Genomic DNA, 15,152 nt, shown 5'->3' with positions numbered 1-15,152 from the left:
TTTCAGACGGAATAAACTCTGAATTTCCTTGTCGAAGTCAGCTATTTAATAAATCTTTTACAGAAAACTTTATGAATTCAATACTACTCAAACATCCCTCTTTTGGAGAGGTAAGATGCAAAGCTTTTTTAAATAGTTGAGTATTTTAAGATTCCAAATTGCTAACTTTTAAACAAAATACCTGAAAAGCAATTTCTCCTTTACTCACTTACCAAGACCCTATTCAGGGTGTTATATTTGTCTTCCAAGTCAGTGATAATGCAGGAAATGCTGGTTTTAGACAACTGTTTTCAAGCGCTTTCAGGACAAAAACAAAACCCTCAACTTGGGCTCTTGGCAAGTAAAGAGATTTTTTCAAATAGCTATGTTCAAATTGTAAGTGCATATGAACTTAGGTTTATACAAACCATTTAGTATCCCAAATCAATATATTTCAAACTGTCAAAAGCTCTGCAATTCACCTTACAGGTGACCTGTTGACATGAACTGCAAGCTACACAAACCCCAATAATACAAAAATATGCATTTCAGAATATTAACAGTATTTAGAAAACAAATCCATAGCCATCTGCATTTGTATTCTCTGCAGACTGAAGTCAGTGGATAACCTTCTTCTTCATGAATCGACATTAAAAAGTAGCAGCTACAATGTATACTCAATTAGTAACATTTCAGAGGTTTCCAGTTTGTATTCCAATTAACAGAAGTGCTAAATTAGTTGTAAAAGTGAATTATGAGTCAGTTTGCATAAGCCACTCTTTCTGTCAAAGATACCATTTTTGTGACTATGGGTTTAGAGCTTTGATTATTCATGGAAAAACAGGAACAAGCTAGGAACTTATACCAATTTCAGGTTTTGCTTTGTATTTGAAACATTACATTACCAGCCTGGACAAATGAGATTAATTATAGGTAGGTCAATTAAACAACATATAGCACCGTAGCCAGTTGGCCTTATAGTATACCTATACATGATGATACACTCCTTCTACATATTTAATTTTTATTGTTGTGTGTATATTTTCATTCTCACCACTTTCAGCAAGTAGTGAAAAGTGTAAGATTATATGCAGCATTTAAAGCAAGTTGTCAGTGCATGACAGCTGGCATTAAGGAATAGGACAATTCATATGCCAAACTATATCCAATATTAGGAAATAGACAATCTGTAACAACATTTTATTTCAAGGAACACTTATTTGGTGGGCCAATTATGGTAGCTTTCATTTCAATCCTTACCTGCAGGAACTATGCAAAGAACCCACAACTTTCAGTACATGGTTAGAGCTACAGGAGAAAGCACAAGCATGCTGAAGTAGCGTGCTTGCAAGACAGTGTACCACTCACTTGGGGGAAATTAATGCTCATGTAGGTGGCTTGATATTAGGAAAAAGATGTGAAATTGGTCAGCGAAAGTACATTTTGACTACTATTTGGGACAAGTTGGGTTGCCTTTCTAACAAACAGCTGCAGATTACATAGAACAGATGGAACTCTGGTGTAACCCTGGTTTACAGAAAAAAAAAAACTTTCTGATCTTCTAGATGTTTACATTTTTTCAAACTAATGAATTCTGCAAGAATCACTGAGGTTCAGGACCCATCCTCCATTTGAAGATCTTATCACAGAACCCTGAGGCTGTGAAGGCCCAAGATGAACACCTGCAAGCCTCTGTTCTCAGCATCATAAAAACAGTTTATTTCAAAGTTCAAGGGGCAGGTCCTTGACACTCATGTTCAAAGTATTCTTATAAATGCAGTCTGAAATATGTGCCTGGAATATTTCATATTAGCAGCAACAGGCTGGTCCGCAATAGCACATCTTAAAGATATCATCTAACTTCTTTATGTAATGAAATAGAAAAGAACAAATGTGACACCAAAAGAGTCATACCCATTTAAAACAATCTAATTTCTTGGGTTCCCCCTGTCCTACCCTCCATTCTTCTTTTGTCAGTTACAGATATGCCACCTTTTAGAGTTTAGGTGTTGCCTACCTTTCTCCTTTGAGATAAACTGAGGGCAGCAAAGTCATTAAACAAGGATGAAGCTGGTGAAGTCAGTGGGTCTGTAAAAGAATGTTAGAAACATCGTTACTACTATATATTATCAGCACAAACTGTTTTGAAAAAAAGTTCAAATAATTTTAAATATCACTGGAAAAGGCGAAAAAAGGCTTATCCATTCAGAATTAAAGCTAATTTTAAAGTCAGAACTGCTAAAAGCATAGCAGTTCATTAGACTGTGCATGGGTACACAATTAAAAGAAGAATTTAAAAAGTTACCCATTGCCAGTTTAAATAATTATGTGCTGTACTCCAAACCACTTAATTCTGCAAACATTATGGTTGTTGTCTGTTTTGCCAACTTTTTATTTAGAAATTTCATCAGGACCTAGAGGCAGTCAAGATGAAGATTTTACAAATAAATTATTTCTCCCTGTCCCTACACTTTGCCTCCAGATCATAAGTATCATAATCTGGATCTCAATCACCACAGTCACTATTTAAACAGGAAACTCCAGATTAATCATAGATTAAAAATATGGATGTCTCCTAATTGCCTAGTGGATGCCATCTGCTAACACACTAATGTTTAAAAATGTTTTCTGTAAACCCGAATCTCTTTGATCATGGTCAGTATGCCTTCAAAGTGCAGTTCTATTCTAAAGTGTGCCTCAAAGAGGGAACTGCAATTTCTCTCTCAATTTCTTAACGAGTCTGTTCAGTTTACACAGCCAGTCTAGCAAACCAAAAGTCAGTCTGTTTTTTCCCCTCTTTGTGTATTGCCCTCAATGGTGGATATTTTACAGATAAAACTTAAATCTCATTTACACCAGCAAAACTCCATCGTCTTGAACAATTAACTATTTTCAATCGGAGTGTAGAAGTATAACTCAGGACAAAACCTGTTCTGTAAAATAATTATTACTAGAAATGAAGCACAAGGAGGAAACAGCCACCTGACTTTCAAATCTCAGGTTGCATTTGCAGGATAAGTCCATAGTACGCCCATATAAATCCATGGTACGCTGACATCTTGAAATACTGCATGCAGATATGGTTGTTCCATCTCAAAAAAGATATACTGGAATTGAAAAAGGCTCAGAAAAAGGGCAACAAAAATAATTAGGGGTATGGAACATCTTCCATATGAGGAGAGATTAACAAGACTGGGACTTTTCAGCTTGGAAAAGAGACTACTAAGGGGGGATATTATTGAGGTCTATAAAATCATGACTGGTGTGGAGAAAGTAAATTAGGTACTGTTACTTCTCCTCCTCATAACACAAGAGCTAGGGGTCACCAAGTGAAATTAATAGGCAGCAGGTTTAAAACAATCAAAAGGAAGTATTTTTTCACACAACGCACAGTCAACCTGTGGAACTCCTTGCCAGAGGATGTTGTGAAGACCAAGACTATAACAGGGTTCAAAAAAACTAGATAAATTCATGAAGGATAGGTCCTTCAATGGCTATTAGCCAGGATGAGCAGGGATGGTATCCCTAGCCTCTGTTTACCAGAAGCTGGGAATGAGCAACAGGGGATGGATCACTTGATGATTCCCTGTTCTGTTCATTCCCTCTGGGGCACCTGGCATTGGCCACTGTCAAAAGACAGGATACTGGGTAAGATGGACCGTTGGTCTGACCCAGTGTGACCATTCTTATGGCTAATCATTAAGATAGGGGGGTTTTTTGTTTGTTATTTTACTTGTAAACGGACAAGTGAATTTGCTGTGGCATCTAACACAAACACGGAGCTCCACAACACCACTTTTGTAGCCCCTTTTAGAGGAGGGCCATACTTTAAATGTATGTTTTTGCCAATTGGAAGTGGGAGCCACTTCTTAAAGAAGTTAAATATTGATACAGGACTAAGCAGATCATCTGAAGAAATCTAAAGTGTTGTTATATTCTAAGAAGTAACTAAAAAGAATATTGTGAGGTTCAATATTCTCTCACTGGAGTTAAACACTAAATTTGCTCAAGTTAAAAGTAAAAATATTTTCCTTAACTGACAGCATTTCAAACACCTTGGGATCTTCCAGACGTTGACATAACTAATAATGATTTTTAAGTAGAAAATGCATTAGTAGCTTCATAACACAAAGATAGGCCTACAAAATATAGTCATTTTTTGTAGGGATGGATGGAATGTTCCCAAGTAATATGAAAGAAGAAAGTGTGAAAGGGGCAAGGTATTACTCAAAACATGCTGTGCAGAAATTTTAAATTCCAAGCTCCAAGTTATTTGGCATATGCCACAGAACTCAAGATCCAAAATTCACTAGATTCTGTTAGTGCCAAGTTCCTGTCCTCTGTTACCAGGAGTTTCATACCAAATAGCCTATTATACTTTGGCTGTGGGGAAAAAAAATGAAGAACATGAAATGATAAACTTAGTTCAATTTGTAAATAAAACAGACAAAAATGTGTGAATATGTGCATCTAAAATTTAAGGGTAAAAAAATTACATATGTAATTTCATTTCACTTTTTCAAACAACTATTTTTAGTAAGAGGCATTTAAAAGGGATTATTGTATTGATGCTGTATAAACAGTTTCTAAAGTTTACTAACAGGGCTTTATAGTAGACATTCAAATAAGTATTTTGCTTGATATGACTGAGCAGTAAGACAAATTTTTACGTTTTTCCCTTTAAAATGAAAGGCAAGCTGAGAGTTAGAAAGTTCACTAGTAATTTGGTTTGGAATACACAGTAATAAAACAATATTCTATCACCTCTAAATCAGATTAAAGGGAGGACTAACTCCCTTGAAACTATTTTTTTCCATAAAGATAGCTTTTGAACATACCTTTAAACATATTTCTTTAAAAGTTCTTACCATGGCCTGCATACTGCTTGGCACTGTCATTGAGGAGGCTAGGAGAACTGCTGCTATTTGTCATCCTCTGCAAAAAGTGAAAAACAAAAATTGCAAGCATAAAATAAAGCTATTAAGGCTGAAGACATATGAGCTAATCTTAAGACTTTATTAATACTAATTAGAAGATTAACATCCTGATGGCCATTGTCTCAGGGTAAGAAGAGGATAGGTGCTTATTTCCAATTTAATAAATTGCTCTACACAGATTCTGATTGGTAGTTGACAAAAAATGTTGAGCAAATGAGAGAAAACAATTCTAATGAAAACCACAACACACAAAACAAGTGTGTATTAAAAACAGCATTATCTACATTAACTACTTATAGATTAGGAGGCCCTACTGTATCTAAGGTTCTCCTCCTTTTTCCTATAGTTTCTCAAAATGTTAGAGAAGGCCGTGGCTTTTATTACTTGAAGATTCCTTAATGCTGCATTCCCAGGACTCCTCCTCCTCTTCCCATTATTTGCCACTATCATCATATGAGACTCTTCCCCTGTGGAGAACTGTCAAATTAGTATAGCATTTGGTGGCATCTTTTGAATGATGGAACCCAGAGAATTACCAAGCATAGTGGGGCTTTCAGGAAAACTATATGATTTTCCTGTGGCTGTGCAACATGTTTAAAGGGCAGCAATGGTTCTCCTCAACTCTTTCAACCATTATCAGGCTGAGCCCCGCTCGTATGCAGTAAGGGCAGGAATCTTGCTAAGCAAGAACTTCACCCCAACTCAGCTCTTTGGCCACATACGTCAATATTTTCAGGGTGGGGCCTAAAATGAAGGGAAGATGACAAATGGCAGTTTGAGAGCTGCCTCCTCCCTGTACTGTTTTAGAAATATACATCTGCAATGTGAAAAGATTCTCACCACTTTCCATAAAGCAACTGAAATTAGAAGTCCCTGCAGAACTTTAATACTCACTTCAGCAAAAACATACAAATGCTTCAGTTATAGTAAAGAAGAATGGAAACACGTTTTGTAAAATAAGTACAATAGGACCTCAGAGTTACAAACACGTCCGGAATGGAGGTTGTTGGTAATGTTCGTAACTGAACTGAAATGCTCGTAACTGAACAAAAATGTTATAGTTCTTTCAAAAGTTTACAGCTAACACTGATTTAATACAACTTTGAAACTTTAGTATGAAGAAGAAAAATGGTGCTTTCCCTTTATTTTTTTAGTAGTTTATATTTAACACGGTACTGTACTGTATTTGCTTTTTGGGGGGGGGGGGGGGAGGAAAGGGAGGAGAAGAGGAGAAAGGAAGACAGTACTCTGCTGCTGCCTGATCGTGTACTTCCGGTTCCAAATGTGGTGTGTGGCTGACTGGTCAGTTCGTAACTCTGGTGCTCATAACTCGGAAGTTCTATTGTAAGACAAGCTTTTAAAACTAACTTATGCATATGATGCCATACAAAGAAACAACAAAATAAACACTAAATTACAGAGTACTTAGTAAAACCATTGAGGCACATTACCGGATACAAACTTTAGATGTGACCCTCTCAGTGAGCTCAGTCAGTTGCCATGCTAATCTCACTCAACTCCACGTACTGCATTCTGTTGGGATGCTCCAGCATCAAACATTCTGTTGTCATGGGACCTATTATGTTACTACCCCTTCCCCTACTCCATCCCTACGAATCTCCACACACATACCCACATAACCTCTGTCAAGCTGCCCTGCAGTGGTTCAAGAGTATGAGTGTATCACCTCAGGGAAGAGGCACAACCCCAAATTGGTTGTGACTTCAATACTTAGATTTCACCAACCAAATATCAAGTGTAAACACCTCAGGCACTATAACCGCCTTAACATGGAGTCACATCCAGTCCCCTCTCTGTCTTGCCACACAGATAAGCCTGCCTTTGTCATAGACAGTCCCTTACATCATGAAACACAGCAATATTCAGGTTATTCCCCATCCCAACAGACCAGTCACTCACACCAGGGTCAATTGCACTTTAGATCTCACACCAAAGACAAGGCTGGTAACCAATCCTACAACCAACTACCTAAAGATTTATTAAATAGGAAGAGAAAGCAAGAGAATCACTTACAAGGTTAAAGCATATACATACATACATACATACACACACACACACAAATAAGTCACAGTCTTAAGTTTCAAAAGGTAATAGAAGCTTCTATAATAAGCAAGCTCTATCTGTCCTTTAGGGCTAACCCAGGCTAAGCAGCTGGGGATCCCTTGTTTATGCCTAGAAACCTTGCCCCCAGAGTCCAAGCAGCAAATGAGATACAGTTCCTCCTAGTTAGGGGCTTTTATTCCCTTCCCCCCTTCTCCTTTGAGCTGCAAACTCAGCTGATGGGAGGAATTCACTTGCAAGACTCATCTTTATTGGGGGGTGGAGGTAGGAGAGAGAAGAGTAAACAGTCTTTTGTCCTCTTTAATGTTCTACTCTTGTCCATCTGGTGTCAATGGGCCTTCTTTGTCAGACAGGACATAACACCTTCTGTTGGAGACCAGCATTTTGCACTAGTTAAATCTCTCTCCTGTCTGGTGATTTACACAGTGGAAGAGGCTTACGAGACACCTACTTAAATATTACCTCACAATATGGGATACAGATGTTATAAGTGAGAGTAATGCGTGCAGCAACTCACAAGCATTCAAACACAGTCTAACCTCTTAACACATTCTTAGAATTCTAATACCTATTATTAATATTAATACACAGGTGAACCAGGCTGACTTCAGCTATGTATTTGCCAGAATTCAATTAAGGCATGAGCTGGCACCTGGTCTACCAGTGTCACCACCTCTTTCAAGACCTTTAATTAAACAAGCTGCTGGTAATGGTTTTGATTCTGTGGGTGTGTCATATTGCTGAAGAGCTGAAGTCCAACTCCCAATAAAGGGTTATTAATCAGTGAAAGCCAACTCCTCACCATAGACTAACGCCCGCAATGAATTTATAAAATGTATTATCACCACAATATTAGGCACACTTGGCAGGTTTGGGACTAAGTTAACCTGTTTCCCAAATACAGAGAACATAACATGACACCTGTCCTTCTACCTCCACGTCGAGAGCAACAACATTACAAGGACACAGATAGAGTACATCTGACCAGTAATGTAACACTTCAGACATTCTTACTTAACACTTTTCAGCTTCACTCAAAACTGTTTTTAGCAAGTTGAGAAATATCTCCTTTTCCTGTATTAGATTATCCTTGTAATTCTGCCTTAGCTAGTGTATATAATTCTGGTGTCTAAAGTACAATTCCTTCCACCATAAAGTACTTTAGTTACCTGCCTCTGAAGAGCAGCAGTGGTATTTATAACATCTAATGATATAGAATGCAAAAGTCAAATGCTGTAGAAAGAGACAGATTTTTGTTTGATAGTCTATGCAATGTGATACCTGGTACCACCCCTTGGCTTGAGGGATCCTTTTCTGCAACCTATTTCAACTGGTTAGTTTCAGCATCTTAGTTCTTGCCATTGGGTAGGAACTGAACACAACAGCCACACCGGTCTTTTGGTAAGTAACAAAACCATACTGACTTTCTTAAGGAAGTGCATAAAAGATGAGCCCCACTGATAGTTGAATTTCTGGATCAATTGCCACTCTGGCATCTCCTTTAGATTCCTCTCTCCTAATGGAATTGGGCCAGTGGTATGCCTCAAGGCTGACTGATTAAGCGTCCACCTGTGTAAGCCACATGAGGTGCACCCTGGCTTTGCTGAAACTCATTAATGGAATGCAACATATCATCTGTACCCTCTGTGTGAGCACGCAGGCAAAGGAATCAGGAAAAAAGCCAGAACAAGTTAGATGACACGTCAAGCATCCCATCATACTAAAGAAAACAGAAATAAAATCTTTGCTGAAATTATTATTTTTGTTGCATCACGGAACACTAGAGAGAGCACAGAAATTTGGGGGGGTGGAGGGAGCGCAAATTGGTACTGATCTCCAAACAAGGAAAGAAACGTGATCTTGGCAATGACTATCCCATCAGTCTCTATTTCTCAGAGTCTAGCTACAAATCCTGCTGGTAGAAACAAGGCAAGAGGTTTCTCCACCACTTTTTAAGTAATGTCCAAGTTCCAGCTTAACCAGCTATCTTTCCCCATACCTTCCTACTTAACCCAACAAAAATCCTCATAAGCTCAGTGTAAAAGAGGTCCTTCAAGCTTGTATCTGAAACAGACTAAGGTCCTTAAAGTCCATTTTGCTTTTTCATTTTACACCAATTAATTTGGTCAATCTGTGCCAGAAGATAGCCATTTAGTTATGTGTATCTAGTTGCATTTCCTAGAATTACTCCCTTAAAAAGCCTCAAACATCAAGGTCATAATAAAGTCACATAAAGGGTATGTCTACACTACCCATCAGATCGGCAGGCAGTGATCGATCCCGCAGGGGTCGATTTATCGCATCTAGTCTGGACCCCCAAGCGCTCTCCCATCGACTCCTGTACGCCACCACCGCGAGAGGCACAGGCAGAGTCGACGAAGGAGCGGCAGCAGTCAACTCACTGCGGTGAAGACACGAAGGTAAGTTGATATATGTATGTCGACCTCAGCTGTGTTATTCACGTAGCTGAAGTTGCGTAACTTAGATTGATTTCCTCCCCGACCAATGCAGACCAGGCCTCAGTCAAATCTACATCCCACAGCACTTGCTGGGATGGATAAAAGTTTAATTAAAAAAAAGTTTAGAATTTTTTTTTAATTTACATTTAAAAATTTTGACTGCCTAGCTCAAGAACCATTGCTTACTAAGTTTGTCATGGAAATAAATTGATCCTCCTCCCACAAAAAAAGTCAGTTCAAGATGTTGATGCGTTATGCAATTCATGTCTTTGAAAGTGTCACAGTAGGATTCACATTCACAGTGTTGTTGTACCCAAGTTGGTCCCAGGATATCAGAGAGACAAGGTGGATGAGGTAATATCTTTTATTGAACCAGCTTCTGTTTGAGAGAGAGACAAGCTTTTGAGCTTACACAGAGCTCTTCTTCAGGTCTGGGAAAGGGACTCAGAGGCTATGTCTATGCTACAGCGGCACCAATGCAGCTGTGCCATTGTAGCACTTCTCATGAATACACTAAGATGATGGGAGAGAGATCTCCCATTGGCTTAATAACTCCTGCCTCTGCGAGAGGTGGTAGCTATGTCGGCAGAAGCTCTCCCACTGACAGAGCTCTGTCCACACTGGCGCTTAGGTCATTATAACTTATGTCGCTCATGGGGTGTGTATTATTCACGGCCCTGAACAATGCAAATTATACCAAAGTAATTTGTAGTGTAGACATGGCCAGAGTATCGCAGCTAAATACAAGGTAGAACAGATTATTTACTGTAAGTAGTTAACACATATTTCAAGGGACCATTCAAGGTAAAGTGGTCTGTTAACACCCCTCTAGTTATAAGGGGAAACTGAAGGGAGGGGAGCAGCTAGGGGGGCTGTTAGTGGGTTATAAACAGAGTGCATGCACCAGTGCCTATTTTATTACATAGTATTAAGCAGGCAAAATATTTGACTCCAAGTTTCAATATATTCCGTTTGTGACTTTTGGAAGAACTGACCAGGCCTTTGTAATTCACCAGGCCTAACAAATTTGCTTCAACAGGTCATATTCATCCACTATCTGTTTTTTGTTCACTAATGTAACAGGAAGATTAGCTTTCCTACTTCCTCAACTCACAAGTCAGTAACTGTTTTATATTCTCTTTCACACAAACTATATCCCAAAACACTTTTACAGAGTTATTACTTAACTACAGTCTGGATTAGGCTGCTAAGATACTGGGTAGTTGCCCAGTGATCCATTTTCTGGGACTGGCTAGAATGTCACTCTGTTCTCAGACCCAGCAGAAAGGGGAGAGCATAGATGAGTATTCAGCCATGGTGGAGTTGAGGAAGTGGCATACAAAGGCAAAAAGCAGATTTGCAGTCAAAAACCCAAGGTGAACAAGATAGGCAGTAAAACAAGGATGACAATGGAGCAAAAAATCAATCAAATTTAAATGTTACCCTGTATTACTGAAGGAGCGGCTACTTTTTACAAATCAAATTTACTACTTCATAAAAGTGCATCTAAGTGGCAGGGTAGTAACTTCTATTATACCGGACCTTCGCTAGAACGCGGGATTTGGGATCCATGCGCGGGACCGCATTAAAATGAATTGCAATTAAAGTAATTAAATTTGGGATCCATGGCCGCGACCGTGTTATATGTGACTTCACGCTATATAGACGTGCGTTCTAGTGAGGGTCTGGTGTATTTCAATCAGGGAACAGTGTATCTGAGCAAAAATGTACTTTAGAATGGCTTATCTCCAGCCCTGAAAATGACTGTGGAAAGAGACTGAAGCATCAATACCCGTGAAGTAGCAACAGCTTGTCTTCTGTAGCAGAGTTTTTGGAAGTGTTTAAATATTAACTCTGTTATGGTGCCCAACTTTCAACTTGCATAAATTGTATTCTTCAGATCTAAATTTCAACCTATAAATTTGATTGAGATGTTATTTTTCCACTTAAAAAAAAAAAAAAGAGAGACTTTGTACATAGATGCTGATGTAGATGCCTCCTCCCATATTTCAGTGCTGGATGAACGATCTCAGCGTTTATTCTTTAGTTTGGAAATAGCAGTGGGATCCATCAGAATGGGAGTTGTTATAATAAATACAAGCTTATATTTCACTTATTGTAAGGATAAACAAGTTATTAACATGGAATTAACTAGGTCTATGAAATGATGTCATGTTAGTAGAGAAGTGACTACAATCAGCATCTGAGTGTGGCCACAATAGATGTTTCCAGAAGCCTGAGAAGACAACTGGAGTTGAATAGGTATCCAGTTAATACAAAGTGATTTGCACCTTCCACCAACCTACCTCAGAAGAGCTAGACACTAAACCTATCTTGCTTTATGAATCAAAGCTAATAGTTTTACTATTTTTAAGAATATATTAACATGCTTTCTGTAGTGGTTTTGCACAGTTTTTTCTAATAATAAAATCCAAACATTAATAAACCTATTAATGCTGTATTTAGTCAAACATAGCAGCTATTGAGCTCTAATACAGGAGTGACCAAGTAAAATGTAATGCCTTGTAGTATACAAGAAAGAGGCCAGACTGGATGATCTAATAGTCTCTTGCGGCCTTAAACTCTGTGAAACTATAAAGGTAATTTATTACTATAAAGGTGTATTTATTAAAGCATAAAAATGACAAATCAGAATTTCACTGCCTGAAAAAGCTATGCTTTGTTGCTCACATCTATCATTGAGCATGGTCTTGTTACAAGTGATTTAAGTCCATGACTTAGTGGCCTTGGTTGAAACACTCTGGACATGCACTATTGCTTGGACTTGGTATTGTGTATGGACATGCACATGGTCTTTGTTAAAGACTAAACTGTTTCTGGATTAAGAGTTGGGCTACTTGGTCACTCCCTTCGGTTCCTTTTATCAGAAAACTCACTTACAGAAAACTTACCCAAACACACACATGCTGAGACTCTACAAACAGGGGAGCATAAGAGAAAATATTGAAAAACTGAACAATTCTTGTCAAATTAGATTTAGGCAGTTAGCCTGGGAGAGGTTTGAATTTGCAGCACCGTATACACATACAACAGCTTCAGACTCCTATACATCTCATGATCCTCACCACAAAGAAGCTCGCGCACGCAGACAACTCTGTCGAAACCAAAATCAAACAAAAAACAAAATCCCTTCCCCAATGCCACATGGAGGTGGCTCAGTTCCATACATATCCCTAATCCATTGCTGGCTGCTTCAATACGCAATATTCCGTTGCTATGGTCCCGGATGTGTCACAAAGAACTAGTTCAAAGTCAGCCCCAAAACTGATGGCTATTCTTTTTGCTTAAGTGATATGAGTATGTTGCCTCTGTTCAAATCTAAAAGGAAAACTGTTGTCAGAGCAAGAGCCATCATCACATGCAACATCCAGGGTCTTGTCTACACTGAGCTTTTTCTGAAAAATTCCTTATGAAAGCAGTAGCATAGACCAGCCAATGGTGTTCTTACTATCTTCCAACTTGCTCTGAGCACTACCTCTAATGGAAGCTACAGGGCTCTCATTTTTGAAAGTCAGGATACTCATTTAGATAAGTACAGATTTAAATTTTTTTTTAAAGTCTTAACCGTTAATCTAAGATTTATACACTGAAGAAAGTTTTTCAGAATAGTCAGTGTGGTTATCTGAATATACAGCAATTAAATTACAAAAGGGAAATTTAGTATAATTCAGAAAATTAGTATACTTTTACTGTTTCTTCACTGTCAAGGAACAGCACAACTCTGCCCCTACTTACATCTCATCTAAAGGCAAGGCAGTGTGAAAGGCGGCACAGAGTCAGGTGCTGATGAAAGGGCAAGCAGCCAATCTGTAGAGGGGGAAGAATGAGGAAAAACTGGAAACAGCAGCCACAGCACACTCTTGCAGCCTCAGGATACTGCTGAGGTCTTTGGACTCCCGTTCCTCAGATTTTCACTGTGACATTCTTTCCCCTCTACTAACTGTTTGTCCCAATCCTCTCCTTACTCTTCCCTCACTGGATCTTTCTACTAGCCGCACCCTCACTGCTTTCTATTTCAGAGCGGTAGCCGTGTTAGTCTGTATCAGCAAAAACAACAAGGAGTCCTTGTGGCACCTTAGAGACTAACACATTTATTTGGGCATGAGCTTTCGTGAGCTAGAACCCACTTCATCAGATGCATGGAGTGGAAAATACACTAGCAGGTATATATACACAGTACATGAAAAGATGGGAGTTGCCTTACCAAGGTGGGGGGTCAGCGCTAACGAGACAATTCAATTAACAGTAGAATACCATGGGAGGAAAAATCACTTTTGTCGTGGTAATGCGGGTAGCCTATTTCAAACAGTTGACAAGAAGGAGTGAGTAACGGTAGGGGAAAATTAGTACGGGGAAATTAGTTTTTGTAATAACCCACCCACTCCCAGTCTTTATTCAGGCCTAATTTGACGGTGTCCAGTTTGCAAATTAATTCCAGTTCTGCAGTTTCTCATTGGAGTCGGTTTTTGAAGTTTTTTGTGTGGAAGAATTGCCACTTTTAAGTCTGTTATTGAGTGACCAGGGAAATGTAAGTGTTTTCCTACTGGTTTTTGAATGTTATAATTCCTGATGTCAGATTTGTGTCCATTTATTCTTTTGCGTAGAGACTGTCTGGTTTGGCCAATGTACATGGCAGAGGGGCATTGCTGGCACATGATGGTATATATCACTTTGGTAGATGTGCAGATTAACGAGCCACTGATAGTGTGGCTGATGTGGTTAGGTCCAATGATGGTGTGCCTTGAATAGATATGCATACAGAGTTGTCACTGGGATTTGTTGCAGGGTTTGTTTTCTGGGTTAGTGTTTTTGTTGTGTTGTCTGTAGTTGCTGGTGAGTATTTGCGTCAGGTTTGGGGGGGCCGTCTTTAAGTGAGGACTGTCCTGTCTCCCAAGGTCTGCGATAGTGAGGGGTTGCCCTTCAGGATAGGTTGTAGATCCTTGATGATGCGCTGGAGAAGTTTTAGTTGGGGGCTGTAGGTGACAGCTAGTGGCATTCTGTTATTTTCTTTGTTGGGCCTGTCTTGTAGTAGGTGACTTCTGGGTACCTTTCTGGCTCTGTCAATCTGTTTCTTCACTTCACCAGGTGGGTACTGTCATTTTACGAATGCTTGATAGAGATCCAGTATGTGTTTGTCTCTCTCTAAGGGACTGGAGCAAATACGGTTGTATCTTAGAGCTTGGCTGTAGACAATGGATCCTGTGATGTGGTCTGGATGTAAGTGGAGGCATGTAGGTACGTATAGTAGTCAGTAGGTTTCCAGTATAGGGTGGTGTTTATGTGATCATCGCTTATTAGCACTGTAGTGTCTAGGAAGTGAATCTCCTGTGTGGACTGGTCCAGGCTGAGGTTGATGGTGGGTGGAAATTGTTAAAATTCTGGTGGAATTCCTCAAAGGCCTCCTTCACATGTGTCCAGATGATGAAGACGTCATCAATGTAGCACAAGCAGAGTAGGGGCGTTAGGGGACGAGAGCTGAGGAAGTGTTGTTCTAAGTTGGTCATAAAAACGTTGGCATACTGTGGGGCCATGCAGTCCCGCTGACTTGAAGGTATAAATTGTCCCCAAATCTGAAATAGTTGTGGGTGAGGACAAAGTCACAAAGTTCAGCCACCACGTTTGCTGTGACATTATCGGGGATATTATTCCTGATGGCTTACAGTCCATCTTTGTA

At 39.2% G+C, this 15,152-nt stretch overlaps 1 protein-coding gene across 4 annotated transcripts in view; it reads right to left on the bottom strand.

Moving 5' to 3' along the window:
• Positions 1-15,152, bottom strand: part of PAN3 (poly(A) specific ribonuclease subunit PAN3) — a 118,220-nt gene that overhangs the window by 78,184 nt on the left and 24,884 nt on the right. For all 4 annotated transcript variants that reach the window (XM_074958924.1, XM_074958933.1, XM_074958949.1 and 1 more), the window contains exons 3-4: positions 4,848-4,914; positions 1,997-2,067 (exon numbers count right to left, since the gene is read on the bottom strand). In XM_074958924.1, the coding sequence (XP_074815025.1) occupies positions 1,997-2,067; positions 4,848-4,914 (138 nt within the window). The remainder of the gene's footprint in view (positions 1-1,996; positions 2,068-4,847; positions 4,915-15,152) is intronic.

This window comes from Natator depressus, chromosome 1 (genome assembly GCF_965152275.1).
Source record: "Natator depressus isolate rNatDep1 chromosome 1, rNatDep2.hap1, whole genome shotgun sequence".
NCBI lineage: Eukaryota > Metazoa > Chordata > Testudines > Cheloniidae > Natator > Natator depressus.
The sequence above is the reverse complement of the archived record's forward strand: the minus strand, read 5'-3'. Positions and strand labels throughout refer to the sequence as shown.